At 43.2% G+C, this 27,646-nt stretch overlaps 1 protein-coding gene across 1 annotated transcript in view; it reads left to right on the forward strand.

Annotated features, from left to right (window-relative positions):
* EPB41L4A (erythrocyte membrane protein band 4.1 like 4A) overlaps positions 1-27,646 on the forward strand; it is a 216,400-nt gene that overhangs the window by 84,037 nt on the left and 104,717 nt on the right. The window contains exon 3 of the mRNA XM_079790305.1: positions 26,167-26,218. Within this exon, the coding sequence (XP_079646431.1) occupies positions 26,167-26,218 (52 nt within the window). The remainder of the gene's footprint in view (positions 1-26,166; positions 26,219-27,646) is intronic.

The raw sequence follows: 27,646 nt of genomic DNA on the forward strand, positions 1-27,646 counted from the left end.
TCATAAATTTATAGTGTCCATTCGAATGGGTTTTGTATATTGCTCTGCTCCTTTTCAGCACCCAGAAGCTTATTTTTAATGGGGAATGCCTGTGTAACAATCTGTAGTATAATTAAGATCTACATAGAGAAGACTTTGAGGCTCTTAGAAGTACCACTTATGTGGACACTTGAGGTAAATAAAAAGAGAAAGTGGGAGAAGAGGCTCTGGGGATAAAGGGAATAAAGAGCCCTTGCCAGTTTGGCTCAGTGGATAGAGCCTAGGCTTGTGGACTGAAAGGTCCCGGGTTCAATTCTGATTAAGGGTGCATGTGGGAGGCAACCAATAAATGTGTCTCTGATGTTTCTCTCTGTCTCTCTCCCCCCCTTTCACTTTCTCTAAAAATCAATGGAAGAAATATCCTCGGGTGAGGATTAACAAACAAACAAACAAAAGATAACGAGGGAAGAAGAGATGACTCACATGCAATGAAAAGCCCTAGGCTCTCTCTTCCATTAGCAAAGGATCATGCCTGGGGCTATGCCCCAAACATTGGCGGGGGTGGGGAGGGAGGGTGGGACTGGGTAACCTGCAGCAAGCACTGCTAGTCAGCCAGTTATGGCCAAAATATAAGCAAGTGAGCTGGACTGGCAGTGGCTCTAGGATAGGCAGGGATACTAGAGAACTGGAGAGCAACATGCCTGATGACAGATGGACAGATGTCCATCCCTAGGACAGATGGACCTTGCATGGCAGGGAACTTGTCTGCCCTGAAGGATCTAGACCATTTATCATTACCTGTCATCATCATTGTCATCAGTGCACTAGGCACTATTGAATATTTTCCATATGTTGTCATGGCATGCTCAGAACACCTGTACAAGTTTGATTTTATTATTCTACCATTAGAGATAAGAAAATGGAAGCTAAAAAGGTTAAGCAATTTCCCCCAGGTCACATAATCATCAAGTATTAGGACAAGATTTCAAATTCAAGCCTTCATGTTTCCAAGACTTTGCAACCACTACAATAACCTGACTAGAAGGCATGTAAGATAAAAAGGCTCTGCATACTTAGGATACTAAGGAATTGTCTCTTTCTGGGCAGTTTATGTATTAACTAGAAGCCCGGTGCACGAAATTCGTGCACGGCGGGGGGTTGTCCCTCAGCCCAGCCTGTACCCTCTCCAATCTGGGATTCCTGGAGGGATGTCCGACGGCCTAAACGGGCAGTCGGACATCCCTCTCACAATCCAGGACTGCTGGCTCCCAACTGCTTGCTTGCCTGCCTTCCTGATTGCCCCTAACTGCTTCTGCCTGCCAGCCTGATCACCCCCTAACCACTCTGCTGCCAGCCTGGTTGATGCTTAACTGCTCCCCTGCCAGCCTGTTTGCCCCCAACTTCCCTCCTCTGTCGGCCTGGTCACCCCTAACTGCCCTCTCCTGCAGGGTTGATCACCTCCAACTGCCCTCCCTTGCAAGCCTGGTCCCTCTCAACTGCCCTCCCTTGCAGGCCGGGTGCCTCCCAACTGCCCTCTCCTGCTGGCCATCTTGTGGTGGCCATCTTGTGTCCACATGGGGGCAGGATCTTTGACCACATGGGGGCAGCTATATTGTGTGTTGCAGTGATGATCAATCTGTATATTACTCTTTTATTAGATAGGATAGAGGCCTGGTGCATGGGTGGGGGCCAGCTGGTTTGCCCTGAAGAGTGTCCCGGATCAGGGTGGGGTTCCCTTGGGGCATGGGTTGGCCTGAGTGAGGGGCCTGTGGTGGTTTGCAGGCCGGCCACGCCCCCTGGCAACGCAAGGGGAGGCCCTGGTATCTGGAATTTATTTTCCTTCTACAATTGAAACTTTGTAGCCTGGAGCGGAGCCAAGCCTGCTGCTCCCTCCGGGATGGCAGCCATCTCTGTGGCAGTTAATTCACCTTCTACAATTGAAACTTTGTAGCCTTAAGTGGGTGAGCCCGGCCAGGGTGTGCGGAAAGCTTTGCTTCCCCTGTTGCCGCCGGCAACCCTGGCCTGCTCTCTCAAGCTCCATTCTGCCGCCATTTGTTTGAATTTGTTTACCTTCTATAATTGAAACTTTGTAGCTTGAGTGGAGGCTTAGGCCTGCAACCGCTATGGAAAGCTTGGCTTCCTCTGTTACCTGGGAAACCTTGCTCTCTGTGGCTGTAGCCATCTTGGATTGGGGTTAATTTGCATACTCGCCCTGATTGGCTGGTGGGCGTGGCTTGGCTGGTGGGCGTGGCTTATGTAGCGGAGTGATGGTTAATTTGCATATTACCATTTTATTAGAGAGGATGTGTGTTGAGAGGAGTTAAATAGTGTTTTACAATAAGCTAACTTCTCAGGTTGACCATGTGGCAAGAGGAGTTTATTTTGGCCTTAGTACGTGGGCTCATGGTTCCTTTGCCAGTTAGTTAATGAATGCCTAATACGTGCAGACCGTGTACTAGAGCCTCTCTGTTTTTCACATAATTTCAGGAATTCTAGGGAAAGGGCAATTACTGCCTGAAATATTAAATGGAAAAATATGAATTCTATTAAATTACTAGAGGCCCAGTGAGCGAAATCACGCGGACCTGCCCACCCACACACGCCTCGAAGCACTTGCCTCCCCGCTCCTGCCTCACCGGGCCCACCTCGCCTTGCCCGCCTCCAACCTTGCTGTGATTGGAGCCTGTGGGCCGTGTGGGAGGGACCGAGAGGTGCTCCGTGCACTTCATGGTGACCGGTCGTTTGGTCACTATGGCGTTAAGGCCACTGGCCTTTTATAATATAGATAACTGGGAAGTTCATGAAGCAGATGCATTGATTTAGGTGTTACCTATGTGTAAATAGAAACAGCTAGACAAACATAAACCTTGTTAAGGCAAACTTCTCTCTAAGGAGTACAGCTGACTTGATTTAGAACATTTTGGGCACCATAATGTCTTAACTTTATTTCTCAGGTAGGGTCTGTAAAAGGATCTCAAGAAAATAAAAGGAGTTCTTCATGAAGACACATTTATTGAGACCAAATCAGCACTGAGCTGCATGTGTTAACCCGAGCTTTCTTTTATAAAGCAATCTCTTCAAGATGCACCCTGAAGTTCACATACTTGCAGTTCCTTTTCCTATAGGCAAACGTGAAAGCATTTAGCCTGGGCATTGAGCCTACTTTCTGTTCTGCGCTGGCCTCTGTCATCAGGTTCTTTCTTTATCCAGCTGGTCTGAGTGGGGGATGTGGCTCTGTTATATCAGGGCCTTGGTTTGACATAGAGAAAATTCCCAGCCTCGATTTAAGGTGGATGTGAGGCAGTCTGTCATGGGGATTATAAGAACACAAATAAGGAGTCGGAGAAATCCAGATTTGTCTAATGGTCCTGCCACTTGGTTGTCATGTTTAAAATTCTCATAAAGTACTGGCCATTTATCAGAGTAGTAGGACTTCCAGAGTGGATTGTTCTCTCCAGTTCTGGCTGTCACTTGACTAGCACCAGTTTAGTCACTAGCTCAGCAGAAACACCGTTTTGTTCTCCTCACCATGTATGGGCCCCGCAGCTCAGTTTGCTGTATGTTTAAAAATTTATTTATTTATTTACTGATGAGAGAGAAAGAGAGAGAGAGAAACATCAATTTATTGTTCCACTTATTTATGCATTCATTGGTTGCTTCTTGTATGTACCCTGACCAGATCGAACCAGCAACCTTGGTGTATCGGGATGAGGCTCTAACCAATGGAGCTACCAGGCCAGGAATACTTGGAATATCTTTACTTTGAATGGGTACCAGCTCTCTCTATGCTTCGTGTCCTAATTCCTAGCACCTGTGTACATGTCACTTTAAAGGGGCTTTGCATGTGTTATTAAGTTAGGAGTTTTATGAGATCAGTATAATTCCAAATGTTCTTACACATGAAAGAGGGAGGCAGGAGAGTCAGAGAGGAGGAGATGGGACAACAGAAGCAGAGGTCAGAGTCATGCATTTGCTGGAAGGGGCCTTGGTCCAGGGAATGCAGGTGGTTTCAGGAAGCTGGAAAAGGCGAGGAAATGGTTCTCCCAGGGACACGGCCCTGCCTACACTTTGATTGTTGCCCCGTGTTCTTAGTCAGTTTGGGCTGCTATAGCAACTTACCATAGACGGGGTGACATAAACAAGAAACACTTGTTTCTCTGGGATAAGTCTGGAGGCTGGAAGTCTGAGGTCGGGGCCAGCATGGTTGGGTTCTGGTGCGAGTCCTCTTCCAGGTTGCAGACAACTGACTTCTTGTAACTTTACGTGGTAAAAGGAGAGCTAATTAGCTCTCTGGCCTTTTCTTATGGGCTCTACTCTCCGGACCTCATTACCTCCTAAAGGACCAACTTCCAAATGCCATCACATCGGGATTAGGGTTTCAACGCAGGAATTTTATCGGGGACACAGTGTGTTGCACCAAGTGAGACCATTTTGGACTTCTGTCCTTTGGAATTGTAAGATGATAAATTTCTGTTAACAGCAGCAAAAAGAAACTAATAGGCATGGTTACAGTGGAAAGCATTTCCACTGCTTGTTCATTGGACATATGAAGGCTTTCTTGTTTGGCTTCACCATGTCACCCTGGGTAATGAGGGCATATATCCTTCTGCAGATGCTCAGCATTTCTGTGATTAGGGCTGTGTGTACATCTCCAGGTGTCTGTGAGCAATATTAATTGCTGCTTCAAAATTATTTAGCTTCCTCATTACGAGAGAGAGAGAGAGAGAGAGAGAGAGAGAGAGAGAGAGAGAGAGAGAGAGGGAGGTATGACAAGATCTGTTCATGATAGGCAGAGAATTGAAATTACTTCTTCACTTTTAAGAACTGGGCTAATTTGAGATTCTCTGAGGCTGCAAAGCACGTGAGCCGCCTTTTTGGGTGTTTGGAAGTTATTATAAATAGAGTGTGATATGCTGGAACAAATAACTGCCTTCAAAGTCACAAGGTCGGTCTGAGTCCTGTACCTCTTCCTAATGAACGGTCAAGTCAACTCTAATTTTTCTGAATCTTGAGAATAATAATGCCTCCCTTCTCCCAGCTCTCAGGATTGTTGTAGGTCCAAAATAGAGAACTTGTAAAAGCTTTTTTGTAGATTCTAAGGTGTTAAACATTGTGGAAGGCTTTTCCTATTGAAACTAGGATGGAAGAAGATATTGCTGGTGATATTTTCTTTTTAAAAGTGGAGTAGAGGAAAGGAAACAGTCTGGAGGAAAGAAGAGAGAAAATCAAACTCTAGACTCTTTAACACCTTTGGAGATCTTAGAAGATGAGTTTTGTTGATATTGAAAGCAGTAATAGGGATAAACGTGATATCCTATACTCCTTCAGTTTTTAGAATGAGGAGTTGTAATCATGTCTTGTTTTAGTGTTAGCGATTGAGGCTCCTTTACAATTTACTCCTTCAGAGGCAGAAGTTCTACATAATTATGGCTTTTCTCAGAATACAGAATGGAACGCAGCCTGGCTCTCAGAATCAGGCTGCTGCATCTCCTCCTGTGACTTCAGCAGTCAACAGGGAGGGACACATGTAGATGCCGGTCCAGCGAGCGCGCATGTAGCCCTTCCAATAATGAACTCTTCTTTTCTTCACCAAGACTGTGAAAAAAAAAAAAAATGCAGCCACTTTCAGAGGAGTTAGTTGGGTTGGAGCTACCATCCCAGAGGAAGTACCTTGCATGTCTTACTCTTCAAACTGCAGGAATGTTAAAACTGGGCAAAATAACGTTTGGGCCTAACACAGCATTATACCTCCAACACCTGTTTATAAAAACAACAAGAAAGCAGATATTATGACTAATGGACTGAAAATGAAAAACATTCTTTAGAGTTCACGTCACTATGTTAGCTTAGCTTCACTTAGAGAAAAATGCCTTCCTTCATTGATGTAATTGTAATTGTTCCCCTTCACTTTCTCATAAGTAACCCTTGTCTTTGCCTCCTAATCGGAACACTATTTGGGTTTCTGCCTGAATCAGACCTTCCAGAATAGCAATATATTTTTAAAATGTTTTTATTGATTTTAGAGAGAGAGGAAGGGATAGGGAGAGATAGAAACATCGATGAGAGGGTAACATCGATGGGCTGCCTCCTGCCCACAACCTAGATGGAGCCCACAACCTGGGCATGTGCCCTGGCCGGGAATCCAACCCATGAGCTCTTGGTGTGTGGGATGATGCTCAACCAAATCACACTGGCTGGGCTCACCTCTCACTTCTGCATCTCTATCCCTCTGTCTCTCTATTCCCTCTCTTCCAGCAGGGTTTAGGAATGTTTAAGTCTCTCCCATTTAAAACCACCCCTCCCCAACTCCCATGCCCTCCTCTGTCTATGGCCATATTGACTCTCTGGCCACAAGAGAAAGCCTCATTTAAATTAATTGCCTCCTCTTCTCAAACTCCATTCATTCCTGAACTTCTCACAGTTCAGCTTTGATGCCTATCATGCCACTGAAACTGCCGTCAGGCCTCTAGTTGCTAAATCCTAGTGACACTTTCAGCTCTTACCTTTCCTGTTGCATTGACCCTAATGACACGATCCTTGAAATCTTCTCATTCTGCTCTAATGACAACACATTCTCCTTATTTGCCTCTTTTCAAGTTTTCTTCTGGTTATTCTGATTCAGTCTTCCTTATAATCACTTCTCCTCTGCCTGTTTCTTTTTTTTTTTTTATGACTCTTAATAAATATTTATTGTTCAGATTATTACACTTGTTCCTCTTTTTTCCCCCCATAGCTCCCCTCCACCCGGTTCCCACCCCACCCTTTGCCCTTACCCCCCCCACCCCACTGTCCTCATCCATAGGTGTATGATTTTTGTCCAGTCTCTTCCCGCACCCCCCACACTCCATTCCCCCCGAGAATTGTCAGTCCACTCCCTTTCTATGCCCCGGATTCTGTTATATTCACCAGTTTATTCTGTTCATCAGATTTTTAGATTCACTTGATTTTTAGATTCACTTGTTGATATGTATTTGTTGTTCATAATTTTTATCTTTACCTTTTTCTTCTTCTTCTTCCTCTTCTTAAATAATACTTTTTAGCATTTCATATAATACTGGTTTGGTGGTGATGAACTCCTTTAGCTTTTTCTTATCTGTGAAGCTCTTTATCTGACCTTCAATTCTGAATGATAGCTTTGCTGTGTAGAGTACTCTTGGTTGTAGGTTCTTGCTCTTCATCACTTTGAATATTTCTTGCCACTTTGGCCTGCATAGTTTCTGTTGAGAAATCAGCTGACAGTTGTATGGGTGCTCCCTTGTAGGTAACTAACTGTTTTTCTCTTGCTGCTTTTAATATTCTCTCTTTGTCTTTTGCTCTTGGCATTTTAATTATGATGTGTCTTGGTGTGATCCTCTTTGGATTCCTTTTGTTTGGGGTTCTCTGCGCTTCCTGGACTTGTAAGTCTATTTCTTTCACCAGGTAGGGGAAGTTTTTGGTCATTATTTCTTCAAATAGGTTTTCAGTATCTTGCTCTCTCTCTTTTTCTGGCACCCCCATAATTCGGATGTTGGTACGCTTGAAGTTGTCCCAGAGGCTCCTTACACTATCTTCATATTTTTGGATTCTTTTTTCTTTTTGCTTTTCTGGTTGGGTGTTTTTTGCTTCTTTGTATTTCAAATCTTTGACTTGATTCTTGGGATCCTCTAGTCTGCTGTTGGATCTCTGTATATTATTTTTTATTTCAGTCAGTGTATGCTTAATATCTAGTTGGTCCTTTTTCATATCCTTGAGGGTCTCACTAAATTTATTGGCTTTTCTAGAAAATTCTTGAAAAACCTTATAACCGTGGTTTTGAACTCTATATCCAGTAGGTTGCTTTCCTCCATTTCTTTCATTTGTGACCTGTTTCTTTGTCTCCACATTTTGGCTGCTTCCCTGAGTTGATAGAGTGGCTTTGTGTGCTAGGTGTCCTATAGGGCCCCGTAGCTCAGCCTCCCCAGTTACCTGAGGTGGACACTCTTGGTGCACCCCTTTGTGGGCTGTGTGCACGGTCTCATTGTAGTTAAGCCTTAATTGTTGTTGGTATCAGTGGGAGGAGTTGACCTCCAGGCCAATTGGCTGTGAGAATCAGCTGTGTCTACGATGGGAGAACTTCTGTGCTTGGGACACCCTATGAGGCAAGACTTGCTTCAGTGGGGCTTTGGTGCTCACTGAGTCTGCCCCCTGAGTGTGTCCCTTATGGATCTGAGGAGTTGTAATCTGGATGGTTCTACTCTGACCCCTGGGTACACTGGCTCTTGGCTCTCCAAGGAGGTGCTAATTTAGCCTCTCCCTGAGGCCACCCAGCAGGAGCTATGGAGAGATCTGCAGATTCCTCTTCTTTGTTTGGGTTTTGGAGGTGCCCAGATGAGGCCCAGCTGTGAAGCAATGCAAACTGCTGTGGGGCCTTGGGCCTTATTTTGGATGTTCTGGGTCTCTCTGACTCAGCTGCAGTTTGTTAGGTAAGTTTAGATTTCAAAGGACCAGGCCATTCATATGCAAAAGCCTCTGCGCACAGCTTGGATGGGGCGGAGTCTCAGGGCGGAGCAAACAGCAATGGCTTCCCGTCAGCCCTGCCCTAAGAGGCCCCCGGGTCTCAGTGTCCCACAGTAATTGCTGCAAGCACCTCTGAGGGAAAGCCGCCCTCAAGTTCCACCTGCTTCCAGACAGTCCAGTTTCTCCCCGTATGAGTCTGGGTCCCCAGAGTCTTGCCCGGAACTGGAGTTCAGAGCAGTTAGGAGCTTGTGTCTCCCTGCGGATTGAAAAGGCCAGCCGCCTACTCAGTTGCCAGCCCTCTCTGCGTGCGCGCCTCCGTACCTCTGCACTTTACTTCTGCAGCTCCTCTGAGTCTCAGTGTGCTTTTCTCTTTTCTTCTAGTTGTAGAATTTCCACTCAGCCAGCCTTCCTGTGGTTCTGGATGATGTCCATTTTGTCTTTTAGTTGTAGTTTTGAAGTTGTTGTGGGAGGCAGCAAGTTCAGGTATTTACTTATGCTACCATCTTGGTTTCTCCTCCAGAGGTGACCTCCTCTGCCTGTTTCATAAAATGTTGATATTCACCAGGATTTTATTCTTGATTCTCTTATGCTCTAACTGGGTACAGGCTTGCACATTTAATACTATCTCTCCCAGCACTATTTGTCTCTGAAATAATTTCCTTTAAAAATATAAGCTGAACTGTATATATATTTGTATCTTCCTCTCCACCCCAAATGTTCTGAGCGAAAGTGAGCCTCATCCCTGGAGCACTAGCAGGCTGGCTGTCTTGAGTAATGGTGTTCTTTGCATCCTGATTCATTGTATTTTGTGACGTGAGTGAGATTTTACTTTCTATAATTTCATGTTCTGGCAGACACCCATAGTGGCTGATGAGATGCATGTGAATCATAACATGAGTCCTCTTGCAAGGAAAGAAAGGAAGTTTGTCATGCTGGGTCGTTGCAATTTGAAACGTTTTTTTCTGAGGTGTCTTTGGGTATCTGGTGGGGGGACAGAAGGCAAAGATCAGGAAGCAGAAAGGATTTCTTCAGCAGCCCTTGGACTTTATGAAGAGCATCATCAACAGCGCAGCAGCCTGGGAGGACTGGCGGCAGCAGGCAGGCGAAAGGGGCCTGGGAAAAAAACCTGGAAAAACCTCTGGCTGGAGGTTTTGCATGAGTCCAGGGGCCTGGAAGGGAATGCCCTAGCACCGAAGCCCTCATTTTCCTGCTGTCGAATCTGTGTCACTCTTCCTGTGCAATCTTGTCTGCTCTGTGGTGTAAATTACTATCTAATAATACAACTGACCCTAAAATTCCTGTTTCCAATCCAGACATCCCAAGAGGATTATACTTTGTAAGAATACAGACCCTGGATGTAGACATCTGGATTCACATATTCTGTAGTACATGGGAGAGCTGTGTGGCAATGGAAGAGTCTCCTAACTTCTCTGTGCCTCAGTTTCCCCATTTATAAGTTGGGATAGTAGAAGTACCAACTCAAGGGTGGTAGCTGAGGGTTAAATAAGTCTATGTAAAGCATGCAGACTAGTGCTTTAAATTGTGTGGTCAGTGCGATGTAAGTGTTCACTCTTATTCTGTATTTGGATGTCCCTCAGGTACCTCAAATGCAACGTATTCAAACGGAAGTCATCATCTCCCCCTCCAGACCTGCTCGTTTTCTTATGTTCTTGAGAGCAGTGATTTTCCAGAATTTAAATAAAAACTATTGAACAACAATTTTATTCCTATATTTTTAATAGATACGAGCACTGAGTAACCTAATTTACTTAAATAGGTAAATAGGAAAGGAAGGAGTATGATAAAGGAAGATCATGCGATTTCTTCAACTCCTTCTGAGTTATATACCAAAAATTCACAGTGATTTGTCATCTAAAAGGATTTTTAATAATCTATCAGGTACCTCAAATGAAATGTAGCTCTCACCTTCCCCTCTAAATCTTTATTTTATTTTACTGAGGTGTAATTGACAGACTAGTACAACATTTTTGTTACTTTCAGGTGTACACCATAATGATTTCATATTTGTATACACTGCAAAAAGATCACCACATCAATTTAGTTAGCATCCATCACCACATATATATTTTTTGGTAATGAGAACTTTCAAGGTATACTCTCTTAGCTACTTTTAAATATGTGCTATAACATTGTTAGCTATAGTCACCATGCTATACATTACAACCCCATGACTTATTTATTTTATAACTGGAAGTTTTTACCTTCTGACCCCTCCCTTCACCTCTTTCCTTATTATGTTCCTGACAGAAGTGATTTCTCAGCCCACTCATTGGGTCCCTCCTTCAATTTACTTACTTGAAAGCAATGAACTCAAAACTTGCCCGACTTGCAAATGATTTGTTAATCAGGATGGTAATTCAGTTTCACAATTTCTGGGAAATAATGTTTAAAAATGCTTTGCCAAGATTGATCAAAAGAGAATTATGCTTTTTTCCTCTTCTACTTAAGGGCATGTGATTTAATCCAATTTAGTTGGAAAGGATTAGGAAAATTAAAAATTGTTAACTTTAATGTACATTTGCCAATACAAGATGTTTGATAAAGTGCTTTTATCTAATTATGTACTTTATATTCATCAGATTTTGGAGCTGCAGAATTAGTTCATTCACTTTATGGAATGTGTCCAACATATAACTCTTTGGCAAAACCAGTCATTAAACTAGTCAGCCAAACCAGCTTGCTTTTCTGTCATTTGTCAATTTAAATAAAAATGTCAACATGTGTTCAGCAAAAAGTATTTCACTTTGGAATTATATTTCTGAGATGGTTAGACAGAGAAGGCACAGTGCTTTGTTTTGTCACTTAGATGAGAGAGGCTTTGATTTGTTTTATTCTTATGGGACTCTTCCTCCTGAGCTGCGTATATTTTGATTGTAGCGGGAAGATGGAAGTTACAAGATCGTGACATGAAAATCATCACTCCCTCCGCTGCCTACTGTGTAATATATCTGAATTCAAAACAACCCAACTATGGGCCAAAACACCATGTTGCTATCCCCTTGTCTAATCCTTACCAGAAATATGTTTAAGTAGGAAAAGACATGATTTATGGTGTCTTTATTAAAGGCAACTTTGCTAACATTGGTATTTTAAAATGTTCCTGTGTTTCTGCTCCCTGGAATGTGCCATAGAGAGATTAAAATGGGGTGAGGGGTGCTTTTCCCCTTTAAATCGGGGAAGGCGGATTGTGGACAGGGACTGCAGTGGAAAGAACTGGCATCTTACCTCAGTGCTATTCTCAGGTAGGTCAGTTTTAGGAAAGACTGTACATGGAAGCTGAGGCTCGGAGAATTAAGTCCCTGAAGACTATTTGTTGCCTGTGTACCCTTCAGGAAGTTCATATATATATGAAGGACCTTGGAGTCCATGTTAAGGACCTATATCACTGAGGGGCATGCACATTGGTTTGAATACCTTAGAGCAGCGATGGGCAACCTTTTGAGCTTGGTGTGTCAAACTTCGCCAAAAAACTGAGCATAACTCAGGTAGTGTGTCACTTTGAGGAAAAAACATTATTTCGCAAATGTTTCATCCTCGGCATGTGGCCGCCTCAGCGGCTGCGTGTCATCAGAAATGGCTACGCGTGTCAGTGCTGACACGCGTGTCATAGGTTCGCCATCACTGCCTTAGAGAATGCCGCCATCATCCCACTTGCTCAGACTAGGGTGTCATTTCTAACGCAGCCATCTCTTTCCCCTCAGAGCTAACCAGTCACCAAGTCCTGTCAGTACTACTTCTTAATAACTGGAGTGACTACATAATTCACCACCCAACCCAGGATACTTTGGAGAGGGAAAAGGGCCTCTGTAAGTAACCGAGCTGGACAGCAGGACTGTGGTCACTCACAAACAGGACTGTGGTCACTCACTCACCTCTCTAGACTCAGTCTCCATCTCTGACTTCTCGTTTCGGTGCCAGCACATGAGCGTGGCTTTCTGTAATAGCTTTCTGACTGGTCTTTGCTCTTGTTCCCCCTGATGTTTTCCCCACTGCAGTTGTAGTTTTCTTTCAGAAAGGCAATTATTATGATGTCTCCTCTGTGGCTTAAAAATCTTTAATGGATCCCTAAGGGAGAATCCGAATTCCTTAACGTGGACTCCAAGGTCCTTCAGCATGTGTGGCCCTTGGTTGCTCCTGAGCTTCTCTTGCAATGGAACTCTTCTCAGCCCCCAACTATGCTCCTCCCAAACCCACACTCCAGGCACATGATGGCTACCCCTAACTACCTGACTCCATATGTGCAGTGCCTCAGAGTGATTGATGTATGTGCTCCCCCTACCTGGATATCCTTCTTGTTCTCTTCCCTTCTTCTTTTTTAACTGGTTAAATCCTGTTCTTCTCACCACTCAGTTGAGATGTCTGTCTCCTTCCTGAAGTTTTCCCGCAGCCCCCAGAAAGGCCCTAGGCTTTCTCCCATCACATATTACAAATACTACATTGTATTTGCCTGTTAAGTAATATCTGTAACTCCTTGAGGGGAGGGATTGTGTCCTGTTCATCACTCTATTACCACCTTCTGTGACCTCCCACTAAGGGACCCAGAATATTAGTGAAGGAAAGAACTCTACCTAGACAGTGTGGGCCAGGCCAGGTGGAGGTGAGACTGTGACAAGAGCACCTCCTCCCCTCTCCTTTCCATGTCTGTCTGCTGTGTCCTTGCCCTGGTAGTCTTTTAGTTTACTGCCTTATTTCTCTTACAAAAGGCCTTTGCAGTTCATCTAAACCAGATTTGACCTATACTTAAAAAAGTAAAAAGCTTTACTGAGATATTAGAAAGTTAGGTTGGAAATGTGTGGGATTGTAAGGAATTATAGAAAGAAATATGGTATTCTTTTTTTATATACAGGCAGTCCTCGGGTTACGTTGGACTTGACTTACATCGTTTTGTGGTTATGTCGCCATCTCCCATTTATTTGTAAAAAAAAAAAAGTTCCATCATTTCGACATTTGTACATATGTGCTTTATGTTTTATATTATTTATTTACCACAAGTAAAGGTCAGGAATTGTTATTTTTCTTTTAAAATTTTTTTACTGTTTCACTTCATTACTGCTGTGTATGTGCTCCATGTGAGTGACGCAGGTGCTTATGTAGGTGGGGTCTGACTTACGGCGAAAATCGCATTACATCGCGCCATAGGAACGGATCTCCGACGTAACCCGAGGACCTACTGTATATATTTTTTACTGATTTTAGCGAGGAAGGGAGAGGGAGAGAAAGATAGAAACATTAATGATGACAGAGAATCATTGATTGACTGCCTCCTGCACGTCCCCTGCTGGGGATCGAGCCTGCAACCTGGGCATGTGCAATTGAACCGTGACCTCCTGGTTCATAACGTCAATGCTCAACCAGTGACCCACACTGGCGGGGCAGAAATTTGATATTCTGAGTATGCTGCAGTAGTGAAGTGTGGGGTAGAAGAAAGTATGAGGATTTAGTTCAGGTAATGTCACCGGGAGCTTTGTGGTTGTGGATCCCATCACTTAAAAAAAAACGAAAACAAAAAAAAACTTGCTTATCATAAACTGTATTTTTATAAAGCAGTAAGTTTTTTGGGGGAACCAAACTTTTTCTGTTAAAGTGGATCTGAGCTTTTCTGAGCAGTCATGTGATGCATCATGAGAATTCAGCAGCTGATGTGCTTAGAAGGACCCTGGGAAGTGTTGAGAGGGAGCGTGTCTAGCTGCCACCCACAAAGCCGCTGGGCGTGTTGCACGCTTTCCTCACTGGGGCACTTGGGAGCAGGGCATGCTTTGGTTGTTCTACAGTTTCGTTGTTCTGTGTGTTGATTTGACATGGATTCAAAACGCTTTTGAAAGACCTAGATTTGTTTAGAGTCTGCTTTGGGATTCATCTTGGACTTAATTCACTTATGTGTTGTTTTTCCTTCCTTTTCCCTCTCAGATGGCTGATCACAGTAGGCTTGAAGGTGTCTTCCATGGGTCATGTATAATAAAACAGTTTACCCCGTGGCTTTCATAAATTTTCTAGGTTTAGGGAGGTGAAGGCCTGACTTCTATCTAGAGTGTTCTTTCTTTGTTAACAGCACCCAGTGCCTTTTTTTCACCAAAAATAGATTAAAAGGATGAGCAGTTGAAAATGATAATGGTGCAAATACTTTAAAACAAAACTGTCAGGAATGGTAGAAACCTCACTATGTCTACATGCCCACATATATTTGTACATGCAACAGGTATGCTAGGCGTTCTTCTTGTCAATAATTTCTGTGACCCACACCTTAGCTGTGTAAGTGTATGACAGGAATATTGCTGGTTCCCTTAACTATGAACATTTTATGAGACTGTCCTCCCTGGTTAAATCAGAATGAGATATGAAGAATAGCATTTCAGACAATTGATGGAATGGCTGAGAAAGCAGTGGTTTTTAGGGTTAATGATTCTGGACATGGTCTTGATTGTCATAGGAAACTAGTCTTTTTTTTTTTTTTTTTAATCTAGAGGTTTGATACAAACTTCTGAGTTGACCTTTATTTAACATTGTTCTGAATCTTAAGAGGATTTTCTCCATGAATATAAAAAGAGTTTGATTGGGTTGTGCCAGTAGTCTTGAATTTTATAAAATTTAAAGTATGTTGCTAGCACTAAAAGCTAAGGTGACTAGTTTGTCTATCTTTTATATGACCTGTTCCAGTAAGAGAGGGGCTCCAGGAATTGTTCAAAGTTGGGCAGGTGCTTTTAGGGGTAATGTGGAGGGGTGGAAGGTGGGAGTTACTCACTTTACCTTTTGGACTGTGAACTTTGGGTTAACAAAAGTAGGCCCTTTGAAAGCTGATGGTATATGGAAGCTTAATTTTTCTTGCTACGTAACATATTCATCAGTTTTTTAGGTTGAAGGAGATTTTATCAAGGATGTTTACTGAGGACATTTCTTGTTTAAAACTTTGTAGCATGGTCAACAAGAGACAAAGTCCATGTCTCAAGGAGTTTCTATTCCAGGGGAAAGACAGACTATAAATATGGGTTCTGGTATCAGATAGTGATTGGTACTTTGAAAATTATATAAGATGAAGTGCCAGACTAGAAGGCTGCTTCCATTGAGTGGTGAGAAAAGCCTCACTGATATTTAAAAAAGGAAAAAGCTTTACTGAAATGTTAGAAAGTTAGTTTGGAAATGTGTAGGCTTATAAGGAATTATAGGAATAGGAAATTCTTACTGCGCTGCCTGCGACTGGATGCTGTTTAGAATATCGTTCTGTACTAAGAGGTAGTGTAGCATGCGATAGAAGAAACCCTGGCATGTGCCCTGACTGGGAATCGAACTGTCACCTCCTGGTTCATAGGTTAGTGCTCAACCACTGGCCACACCGGCTGGGCCATAAGATTTTATTTGAGCCAAACTGATGACAAAACTATCATTCTGCATTTGAAATTAAGTTTCTTTTATGCATTTGAAATTAAGGAGGGAATTTAAGGAAGATTACATGAAGGAGGAAGAAAGCAAGGTATAGGAAGTCAAGATTATGTGCTCCGTTGAGGGTGATTCCATCTACAGGGGTCTGAAAAGAGGATAACATTGGCATTTCAAAGATGCGTTAATGTAGATGACCTAGAACAGTGGATAGGGATTGCTTAAGGCAACGATAAACCTTTCGCTAAAAAAGTTATATGTCTGGGGCTTGACTACCACCATGACCTGCAAAGTTAGGAATTTATGATCAGATCACCCTGTGAGTTTTCTTTCTGTAGAACTCCCTTTTTATTCATAATACCTTAGATTCCTTGTAGGGCTATTGGGGAACAATGGCCTCAAAGATCCTTAGAAGACCTTTTGTTCATTTGAAAGGGTCTGAGGCATCATAGTAGATTTTTTTTGAGGACTTAATAAAGAGTTTTACATTTACAGTCATGTTTTCCTGAGCATCCTTTGTTCAGTCTTTGCCCAGAAGTCACTTCTTAATTGTAGCACCATTTGTCTTCTGATAAGTCTAGGGATGAGAAACTTCTGTTTCAAGCCCAGTAAGTCCTGGCATTTATATTTAGCAGTCCTCCTCCTCCTCCTCCTCCTCCTCCCCGTCCCCCTCCCCTCCTCCTTTTCTTTTTTAAAGCTTATCTCTCTCCTCTTGCATTTCATTATAGGCAGCAAAGAAGCCAATCTGCACTTTCAACAGTCTGCCTGCAATCTTATCTGGATCATCCACTTCATTAGATACCTCGCCGAATTGCTAAATATCTGCCTTCCCATACTAAGGTCCTCTTTCTTCCTCCTTGTAACAGGTTTCTCTTTGCTTTCCTTTAGGCCCTCCCCACCGCCTCCTTGAGGGCCCTAACGCTTTCACAAACATTCTTTTCAGAGGTCCTTTCTGCGGTCTCCTTCCTAAAATGCAGAGTGGAGAATGAAGGGAGTGGGGCCAGATTATGTAGACCATCACAGGGACTTTGGGTTTTACTTTGAGTAAGGAAGGAAACCACTGGAGGATGTTGAACAGAAGAGGAGACTGATTTGACCTGCATTTTAAAGAATCCCTCCAACTACTAAGGGAGAAGCAGGGATACCATTAAAGGAGTTGTTTAAGAAATCCGGGTGAGCGATGCTCCTAGACTTTTATAGCCTGGGCCACTGCCTTTCAAAGTTTGTGAGAGAAAGCCATCACTTCAGTTTTGTTACTTTTTGTGAGGTTAACACCCCGAGTTCTGCTTGTCAGTGGATGGCCTGGCAGTGGCTCAAAGTAGTCTGTTCTTGGTCCCCAGCCTTGTGGGGGCCAATAGTGTAGGCCCAAACTGCCAGACGTGCTTAAAAATAAACTATGATTCACTTAAAAAAAAAAAAAAAAGGCAATCCAGGTGAATGGTGATGGCTTCTTGGACCTGGACGTGGTGAGAATTCTGTTTCTATTTCTAGCATAGAGCCAGCAGGACTTGCAGGTGGATGGAAGAGATAGATGATAAAGAGGTTTTGACCGGCGCCAATGGAAGAGTGTTATCCATTTACTGAGATGGGGAAGACTGCCGGAGAACAGGTTTTTCTAGGAGGGTGTAGGATCATCATTTCCCTTTTGAATGTACAAGGATTGAGCTCTCATAGGCATTTAAATGGAGCTGTCACGTAGGCAGTTGGATTCAGGGGACATTTCTGGTCTGGCTGTGCATTTGGGAGTTGTATAAGTGGCATTTCAAGCCTTGATGTAAGGTGTGAGCTTAGGGTAATCTGGCCTTTCCTGGTTAGGGAGATAATGAGCAGCCAGCAAAGGAGATTGTGAAGGTGTGGCCAGTGAGGTGTAAGTAGAAGCCAGATGTTCTAGAAACTGGTGACAAATGCATTTCAAGAAAGTGGGTGAAGACTCTGCATCTGTCATTAGATTTAGCCACCGCGGGGGTCATTGCAAGATACTGGAGAGGGTTCTAAAGTGTTTAAGAGGGAGGAGAGGAGACAAAGTATAAAACAATGGTTTTATATGCCCCTGAGTATAGAAGTGAAATAAGCAGATATAGGAGTTAAAAGGTGTTTTTTATTTATTTTTTTAAATATGGGAGAAATAAAGTCTTGTATTCTCCTAGGAGTGATTCTACAGAAAGAAAAACTTTGGTGCTGGAAGGAGAGCGGGGATTTGCTGGAGCCGTTTCCGAATAGATAAGTGATGGGCTTAAGTGGAGCGTGGACTGTTTGTGCATAGAAATAGAGAAGACAGGACCTCAGCCCAGGTACAGAGAGGTTGGTAGATGTGCTGAGAAGGCATGCATGTTCTCTTCTGATGGCTTCAGTTTTGTCAGAGACATTATCAGGATCATCAGCTGAGGGTGGGAAATGGGGAAGGAGTCACCCAGACAAGTGCAAGAATAAAGTGTGGTGGGGTTCTGGGTCCCCTCGGGTTATTGATAACGAATTTAAATGGAGCCCATCTATGGCTGTGCAGTTGGAGTCTCCAGTTCCTGTCAGCCTCTCTGGTGCTGGTCTGCGAAGGCAGAGTTGGTATGTTTTTCCCAGTGGTTGTAGAGGGAAGATTGTGCAAGGTAATCTGCCAGTGAATGACTGTAACGAATAGAGAGGAAGTGAGGGCTTGCATGGAGATGAGGAACCTATGTGAAATAAGATGCAGGGAAGGAGGAACTGTGAAAAGAGAGTAGGATCCTGGAATTTCATGTTCTATTGGAATCAGAATATGAGAAAGGAGTGAGCTGAGAAAAGAGGAGCTGGTGGTTGTATGTAAGAATCTTGAAATTGAGGTTATGCATTCCTATTCAGACAGTACTCTAGAGGGTGGCTTGGCCTGAGATTAACATGCAGGGGGCTCTTCATCCTTGGATCTGCTGTTCTGTACTTTTCTGCAAGTTCTTTCAATACCTCGGGTTTCCGTTTCATCCCTTGTAAAATGGTAATTATGGTAGTTCCCACTTCATTAGACTTTTTAAGAGGTTAAAAGAGTAAATAAAATGAGCATTTAATAACTATTAGCTATTGTTATTATTATCCCTATAACTCTTAGAGTGGTGCCAGGGTCCATGGGTGAGAACTGGGGCCAGTGACACTTCATGAGGAGCCAGATGTTCCTACAGTGATGCAATGGAATCCAGTTTTGCTGAAATGGAGGCCTAAGTACAATCCCCACCCCCTTCACTGTCGATGGTGCAATGACAGGTCCTTGTTTTCATCCCTGCTGTGAGGGCTCTGTGATGGTGACTTTACCTGAGATCCCAAAGCTTCTGTGATTCCTACCAAGGAGCAGATTAAAACCACATCCTGTTAATGATACTTAGAGCGCCTGAGATCTGTCTACAGGGGCACTGGGAAAAGCACTAATAGCTGTCACCACAGTCCTGGGTTTCTTGGAACATACGTGCAAATCCTGTTGAGTCCTAAACTCCCTAGGAGTGAATAGTAATGTCATCTTTGTGGCTCCATTGTTCCTTATGGATGGTCATCCCTCTTTATACTCCCTTAGATCAAGGGGTTGTTTTGTTATAGTGACGAAAACTGGGTGTGTATATAAAGCCTTTTTTTTTTCTTTTTAAAAAAAAATATATTTTATTGATTTTTTTTACAGAGAGGAAGGGAGAGGGATAGAGAGTTAGAAACATCGATGAGAGAGAAACATCAATCAGCTGCCTCCTGCACACTCCCCACTGGGGATATGCCTGCAACCAAGGTACATGCCCTTGACCGGAATTGAACCTGGGACCCTTCAGTCCGCAGGCCGACGCTCTATCCACTGAGCCAAACTGGTTAGGGCTGTAAAGCCTTTTTTTGATGGATAGGAAACATTATTAAATATAATTTAAGTGTTCTTAAATTCTCCAAAGGAAAATTAGCATTATAACCTGTATGAAATAAGATGCAGCAAAAGCCTGGCCGGTGTGGCTCAGTGGTTGAGTGTCGACTTATGAACCAGGAGGTCACGGTTCAATTCCTGGTCAGGGCACATGCCCAGGTTGTGGGCTCGATCCCCAGTGGTGGGGGGGGCGGGGCGTGCAGGAGGCAGCCAATCCATGATTCTCTCTCATCATTGATGTTTCTCTCTCTCTCCCTCTCCTTTACTTTCTGAAATCAATAAAAATATATTTTTTTTAAAAAAAGATGCAGCAAAGGTTTTATTATGCTATGTTGTCCTTGCTTTACTAAAACATTTTAGGGCTCATTCTACAATTAGAACTCTAGGAGATGCAAAAAAAGAAGAGTTGTCAAATGAAAGGTTGGCCCCTGAATTTTTGAAGGTTAGGATATTGATTTACTGGACATTGTTAGAATTTTAAGAACTAATTCTGTCCTGTTACCTAGGATATTGATGAAATTGAGACATTATTAACCAAGGTGAATGAAACACGCTCAGGGCGTTTAGCCAAGACTGTCAGAGAAAAAGAAGGAACTTGTGCCCACCTGTCATTCTCCCCAGATTACATAAATGCCATTAAGACTGACAAGACTGAAGAGGTAAGACCACCTACTTGCTGGCCTCTTGTACCCTCAAAAGGCATCTGAGCCAGGAGGGCTGTCGTCTGGACTCTTCAGTGATTGGGTAACGGGACTGGGGTCTGTTAACATTCTCCTTTGCTAGGAAACCCACTGTGGAAATCAAGATGAGAGAGCAGGGTTGTGTCTGTTCATTGTTATGTTATCTTCCTGCAAAACAGGATCCAATCTAGCTGCATATAAATTTGAGATTGGAGAGAGAGCAGGGAGGAAAGGGAAGGGGAAGAGTGATTGATTGAGAGATTGAATGTTGAGAGAGAATGGGAGAGGTAGGGCTCTCTTTCCTTCTGACTGCCTGGGTAGGCAAGATCGTGTCACAGAACAGAAAGAATTTGTCTACCCGGAGCTAGCAGAGCCAAACTCTAAACACTGAGAATTGCAGTGGAGAAAGATTGGTTATTCTATTGATGAATAGTGCCATCCAGGAGAATGGGAAGCTACTGCTTAAAAGCCTGAACTCCTTTAGGGTTAGAGTTAGAGAAATGAAAAAGAAATAGAAAAAAACAAAAACCTGAACTCCCTGATCCAGAGTTCCAGGAGAGTTTGTAAGGAGTTAGGGGAACAGGTGTGCAGAAGTGCTGGTGGGGCAAGTTTTCATCGGAGGACCTTGGACCTTGGCCATTTATAGTAAGGGGTGTCAACACAGGATCTTCCTGGACCAGGGACCCTCTGCTTCTGAAAGGGTTCTGGTGCTCAAGTTCCCATTATGTCCTGGTTCTTTGGTTCTGTGCGGCAGGGAGGGCACAAGCCTGGTTCTGGATGCAGCTGGAGGTCAGTTCTCCTCTGAGCATGCGTCAGCTTCATGACTTGTGGTTTTGGTCTGTTGTCCCTGAAAAGCAACTCAGTATCCTGTTAAAGAGGATAGGACCATTTTCTGGTTCTGTGGGTACAATGGCTTCATACCAAAGTGCAGTTCAGAGAAGCCATTCTGTAGCCTAGTGCACAGTACATTGTGCTCAGCTCTCTGCTCCTCCCTTTCCCATTGCCCAGGACAGACAGGACCGAATGGACCATTTCTCTTTCTGGAAGTCCTGCACGAACACTGATTTCTTAGCTGAGTATTTGTTAGCCATTGGCAGCACTGATTTCAGGATAGCACTTAACTATTAAGGACCTGCAGTATTGCATTCTGTGTTGTCAGTTAGAAACGAACCCATTTGCTTTAAGAGCAGTTGAGCTGGTAGACATCCTACCTAATAAAAGAGTAATATGCAAATTAACCATCACTCTGCTACACCCACAAGCCACGCCCAGCAGCCAATCAGTGCGAGTATGCAAATTAACCCCAACCAAGATGGCTGCCACCACAGAAAGCAGGAGGGAGGCTTGGGTTTCCCCAGCAATAGAGGAAGCCAAGCTTACCACACACCCTGGCAGGCCCAGGCCTCCACTCAAGAATACAAAGTTTCAATTATAGAAGATAAATCCCAAGAAAAATGGCGGCAGCCATGGAGCTGGAGAGAGCAGGCTATGGTTGTCCTCGGCAACCGAGGAAGCCAAGCTTTCAACATGCCCTGGCCAGCCCAGGCCTCCACTTAAGGCTACAAAGTTTCAATTATAGAAGGTAAACAAATCCAAACAGAAATGGCGGCAGCCACGGAGCGAGCAGAAGGCTTGGCTTTGCTCCAGGCTACAAAGTTTCAATTGTAGAAGATAAATATATCCCAGATACCAGGGCCTCTGCTTGGGTCGCTGGGGGGCATGGCCGGCATGCAAACCACCACAGGCCCCTCGCCCAGGCTGCCCCACTCCCCAAGGGAACCCCCACCCTGATCCGGGACACCCTTCAGGGCAAACCAGCTGGCCCCCACCCATGCACCAGGCCTCTATCCTATCTAATAAAAGAGTAATATGCAGATTGACCATCACTCCAACACACAAGATCAAGATAGCTGCCCCCATGTGGTCAAAGATCCTGCCCCCATGTGGACACAAGATGGCCACCACAAGATGGTCAGCAGGGGAGGGCAGTTGGGGGCAATCAAGCCTGCAGGGGAGGGCAGTTAGGGGTGACCAGGTCGGCAGAGGAGGGAAGTTGGGGGCAAACAGGCTGGCAGGGGAGCAGTTAGACATCAATCAGGCTGGCAGGGAAGTGGTTAGGGGGTGATTAGGCTGGCAGGCAAAAGTGGTTAGGGGCAATCAGGAAGGCAGGCAGGTAAGCAGTTGGGAGCCAGCAGTCCCAGATTGGAGAGGGTGCAGGCTGGGCTGAGAGACCCCCCTCCCCCCGTGCATGAATTTCGTGCACCGGGCCTCTAGTAATTTGTATAAAAATTTAAGGCTCTGTTTTCTTCCATTCTGTACTTTGGGAAAGTTTTTATTTATTTATAAACACACTGTTCAAAGGTTCCCTCTTCAGTGACACCTTCCTACACTCACCCTGCAGAGGTAATTTTCTTCGTACATAATTTTATCTCCCAAGCACTCATCTTATACGTGTTATTATCTCACTACAGCATTGGATTGTAATTCTGTGTCCCTGTCTCCTGCTAGGTTTGGGTGCCTCAAGATTAGGCCTAGGTCTTAGTCATTTTTGTTTTCCCACACCACTCAGGACAAAGTCTGACATAACATACAGAGAGTACAATAGTGGGTGTTCCAGAAATGTTAATTGAATGAATGAGTGATACACAGTTTCAGAGCTGACATCCATTCTGGATGTAGGTGGATACTCTGGATGTAGTTTTAAAATTAGGATACTATGTTCATTGGAATATTCTTGTGCCCTTTTTTCTCATTGGTTATAGAATAACTGCCTGATGTATTTAGTGGTGACCAGATGTGCTACGTTTGATTGCTTGTTGATAATGAGCAGAGACAAATGTGGTCATAGTATGGCTGCTTTGGTTTCAAGGTCATTTCTTTCTCTTGGTTGAGCGTAAGTGGGTTTTACATGTTAAGATGTTAGCTTATGAAACCTGGTGGCTTATGTTTATTAGTTATGTTCAGGAGCATTTATCATCGTCTGACCTCTGTAACCCTGGGTTTTCATTGGGATCAAATGAGATTTGTGCAGGATGAGCGCTGGGTTGATGCTCAGCATATCTAATGTGCAGTGAGCTGATCAAACATCTTTTACTGAGTTTTGACCTTTTTTTTTGCTTCAAAATTGTAATTTCTAACTTATCTCAGAACCTTCATTATACGTTTCATCTCACAAGTCAGTTTGCTCTCAAGGAAAGGGATTTATTTTTAAAGTGTATAGCTTATCAGTAATACGAACATTTTTAGTCTTTCCTGTTACAATTAGTTAAGTTTTCTTTCTGTTTTATTTACCTGGCTTTTTTAATGACTGAAAAACATTTCAGAGGCAAGAAAAAAAAAGTTGGTTTTAGGAATCTGTAAAATTTGTTTTCTTGGGATGATGATGTTAGAAGGGGAGATGAGAAGCTTTCGTCCAATTTCTGTTCTTACCAGTTTCAAGGTGAGATCAGACGGAGTAGTCGGACCAGAGGCCCCTTCCCTTCCCTCTTTCTAGCCCCAAACGCTCACCGATCCTCAGGTGTACTAGTAAGTGTGGGGAAAGGCTTAGCATTATGCTCCCTTGACACTAGGGGGGAAATGGAGAGCCTCTAATGGCTCAACTCCAAGTCCCCCCCCGAAGTGCTCTTATGAACAGGGTCCCCTCACCAAATAACCCTCCGGGACCCCAGCCAGCTGACATCTTGATTTTGGTCTTGTGAGAAACCACCTTATCTCAGAACTTGGAGGTCATAAATGGGTATTGCTGTAAGCCTCTAAGTTTCTGATACTTTGCTACAGCAGCAATAGAAGTCTAATGCAAGTGTTTATTTTATTATTATTTTCAACAACAGAAATTTATTCCTCATGGTACTGAAGGCAAGTGTTTAAAAGTGGCTAGTTGTGTGTGTTTTCATTGGTTTTTATCTCCTTTGAAAAATCCAGGGGTAGTCAAACCTTTTTATTTAACATCGGTGGCAAGAAACAGTCCACCCGCCTATTGTTTTCGTTCCATGAGAAGTGTTCATAGCTTCATGTACTTAGAGGAACAGGTCTGCTCTGTGCCCAACACACAGCTTAACGTTTGGGTTGATTTTCTCTACTTGTACGAATCCGTGTTTCCATATGAATGATTATTTTAACATTACAGCCACATCTTTGGTCACTGTGGGCTCCAAAAGCAATTCATTAATTATAGCCTCTACTTCAAATATCTTTTTAAATTTTATTTTAAAAGTGAGTGATTTTAGACTTTCAACAATTGAGAAATGATAAGAAGCAGAATATTAAACATTGCACTATAAGTTGCTGTATAGATATGTTACTTTTAAAAAAGTTGAAAAATTTAAACTGCTCCGTGAGTGCAAATAGTGAAGATTATACATATATATGAGTAGTTTAGTCCTGTAATAAAATATTATAATGATTATGACACATATTTACTAGTATGAGTAATTATTATCATATTAAATGAAATTAGGAATAAAAAGGTAAGGGGATTGCACATAAAGTTATAATTCATGTTTATAATTACTGCTACTGTTATATAGCAGAGCAAGCAGAGGGGCAGGGAAGGGGGACCTGGGCAGGAGGGTTATTTTGGATCCCTTTTTGACCCTTGATTCCTGACCCAGGAGTGTCGGGGGAGTGAGAATGTTTTTAGCAGGTGAACACGAGTGCTGTGAATGCAGTGGCTCAGGGTGGACCAGCTCCTACCGCCCTGCTGTGAGAATTGACCCTTATTCATTCAGAAACGTAAGAAAATGGAAACTGGTTAGCTAGGTCCTCGGGATTCCAATATTTGGCAGGGATAGCCGAGGAGAGTCCCCCCAGTGTGTATTTCTAGGGGAACCCAGATGTCCCCTCCTTGTGCGTTTGCTTGCTCTTCCTGCAGGTGCAGAGATGGGGCTGAAGGCGTGTTCCTTTTTCTCCCAGTGATTTTATTTCACAAGGGTCAGGCCTAGGCCAAAAATTCTCCCATCACTGTCTAAGATTCTGTTCATTTAAGATTAATGTGAATTAATAAGCAAGTACCATAGGCTGGTTAAAGGCAGTTATTAAAAATAACCTCACATCATCATCATCATCATCATCACTAGCATGTGTTGCAAACTTAGTATGAAACAGGGACTATTCTGAAGACTGTCCATGAATTAACTTATTTAATCCTCACAGCAAGCCTATGAGGAAGCTTCAGAGACGGTCCAGTACCTTGTTCCTAGTGCCATGGTGATGACAAGGGGAGAGCCAGGGCAGAATCCACCTGGGTCGGCCTGGGACACAGACCTTCAGCCACTGCGCTGAGCCACCTCTTCTGGACACTTCAGCAGGATTTGATTTTATTTGCTAGCTTTCTTCCTTTCATCTAGCAGCAACACCTGTAAGAGACGGGACTGGAAGTGAAGAGGGTGAGGACGTTTTAGGGGGAGACATACCTAACTGTAGGGGGAGCTGTGATGGGGATTTTGGAAAGAGACTTGGGTGGCATTCTCCATGGCCATTGTTTTGCTACCCAAAGCAGTAAGATGCATTCACCGGCATCTTGATATTGCAGTCAGCGCTAGAATGCAACTAAGAACCCAGCAGGTACTGTTTCTCCTCTCTGCTGCTCTCTGAAAGTTGACATAGTTTTCTTTTAATGTTGTAGCCACAGAAAGCTCTTAGGTATGTTTGTGTGTGTATATGATAAATTAAATGCTTTCCTTATTATTTAAATGTCATTTAAAATAACATTTTTCAAATGTTTTTCAAGTAAAGGCTAATGAAAAGCAACTAATTCTTATAATTACCCTTTTATTCCTCACACAGTATTGGCTGGATCCTGCAAAAACCCTTGCTGAACACAAAGAACTGATCAACAGTAGGTATTTAATTTATTTTTATTAGTAGGCATTTAATTTTAACCTTGTTAAGGGATGCCTTGAGAATGATATCATGCCTGTGGTTAGTTGGGTACAGAAATAGGCTCCAGTACTGTGGGGATGAGTATGAGTCCTCAGGTGCCAGAATATGGAAATGGGTGTGTGTTTATTGCTGGCTCTCTGCAAACTCTGATGAAATTCCAGTTGATAAAGACTGAGTGGATCTTAGTATTGCATTTTGTTTGGTGTATTCCTGCTGATGACTTTAGGTAATTTCCTAGTTGCTTGTCTTTAAATTTTCACCTTAAAATAGAAAAGGCAGAGAGGCTCTGATTTGGAAAAAAGTGGATATCTGACCTATTAAAGCACTTGCGTTTCTTGAGTTAGAGTAGTTTTTGTCATACCACTCACTTTGCTGAGTCAGTAATTAAGAAGTGCCCTTACCCTAGCCAATTTGGTTCAGTGGCTAGAGCGTCCTCCTGCGGACTGAAGGGTCCCAGGTTCGATTCCAGTCAAGGTCACATGCCCAGGCTGCAGGCTTGATCCCCAGTAGGGGGCGTGAAGGAGGCCAATCAATGATTCTCACTCATCATTGATGTTTCATTCTCTCTCTCTCTCTCTCTCTCCACCTCTCCCTTCCTCTCTGAAATCAATAAAAATATATTTTAAAAAGAAAAAAACGTTGATATTACCATTGCAGAAAGATTATTTAACTGAAGAATGCATAATCTTTATTTTTTATCTCATGAGATAGTTTGATAATTAATGGAGGAGAATGGCTCTCACATCTTCAGTAGATGTGATATCTGTCAGTCAGAAGGAATAGCTACAAAAATGACAGAATACTTGCTAGTCACCAGGATTCTCATGGGTAATTCTTGATTTATTAAACTCTGTGTTAATGGGAGATTTTTAAAAAATATATATGTTTTTATTGATTTCAGAGAGAGGAAGGGAGAGGGAAAAAGAAACATCAATGTTGAGAGAGAATCATCGATTGGCTGCCTCCTGTAAGCACCCCACTGGGTATCGAGCCTGCAACCCAGGCATGTGCCCTGACCCAGAATCAAACTGTGACCTCCTGGGTTCATAGGTCGACACTCAACTACTAAGCGACACCAGCCAGGCTGGGGGACTTTTTATTACCATTAAAGGTCTTGAAGTTAGTCTTCAAAAGGTAGATTAGAGGATTCCCAGCTTCTGGCTTCTGTATTTTTTGCTAAAGTGAAACAATATTAACTTACTTTGCATAAGGGTTTCTTAAAGGTAGATTGTGGAAAGACATGGATTCAAGATCATAATAACTTGGGAATTTGCTTCATTAGCACCTATTTCTTATAGTCAGTCTTAGACATAGCCTTGCTCCAGAAATGTCCATTTCCCTGGCCTTTGATTTATCTATAAAACAGTGATGTTTACGAAAGATT

Source organism: Cnephaeus nilssonii (assembly GCF_951640355.1).
Source record: "Cnephaeus nilssonii genome assembly, chromosome: 2".
NCBI classification, from domain to species: domain Eukaryota; kingdom Metazoa; phylum Chordata; class Mammalia; order Chiroptera; family Vespertilionidae; genus Cnephaeus; species Cnephaeus nilssonii.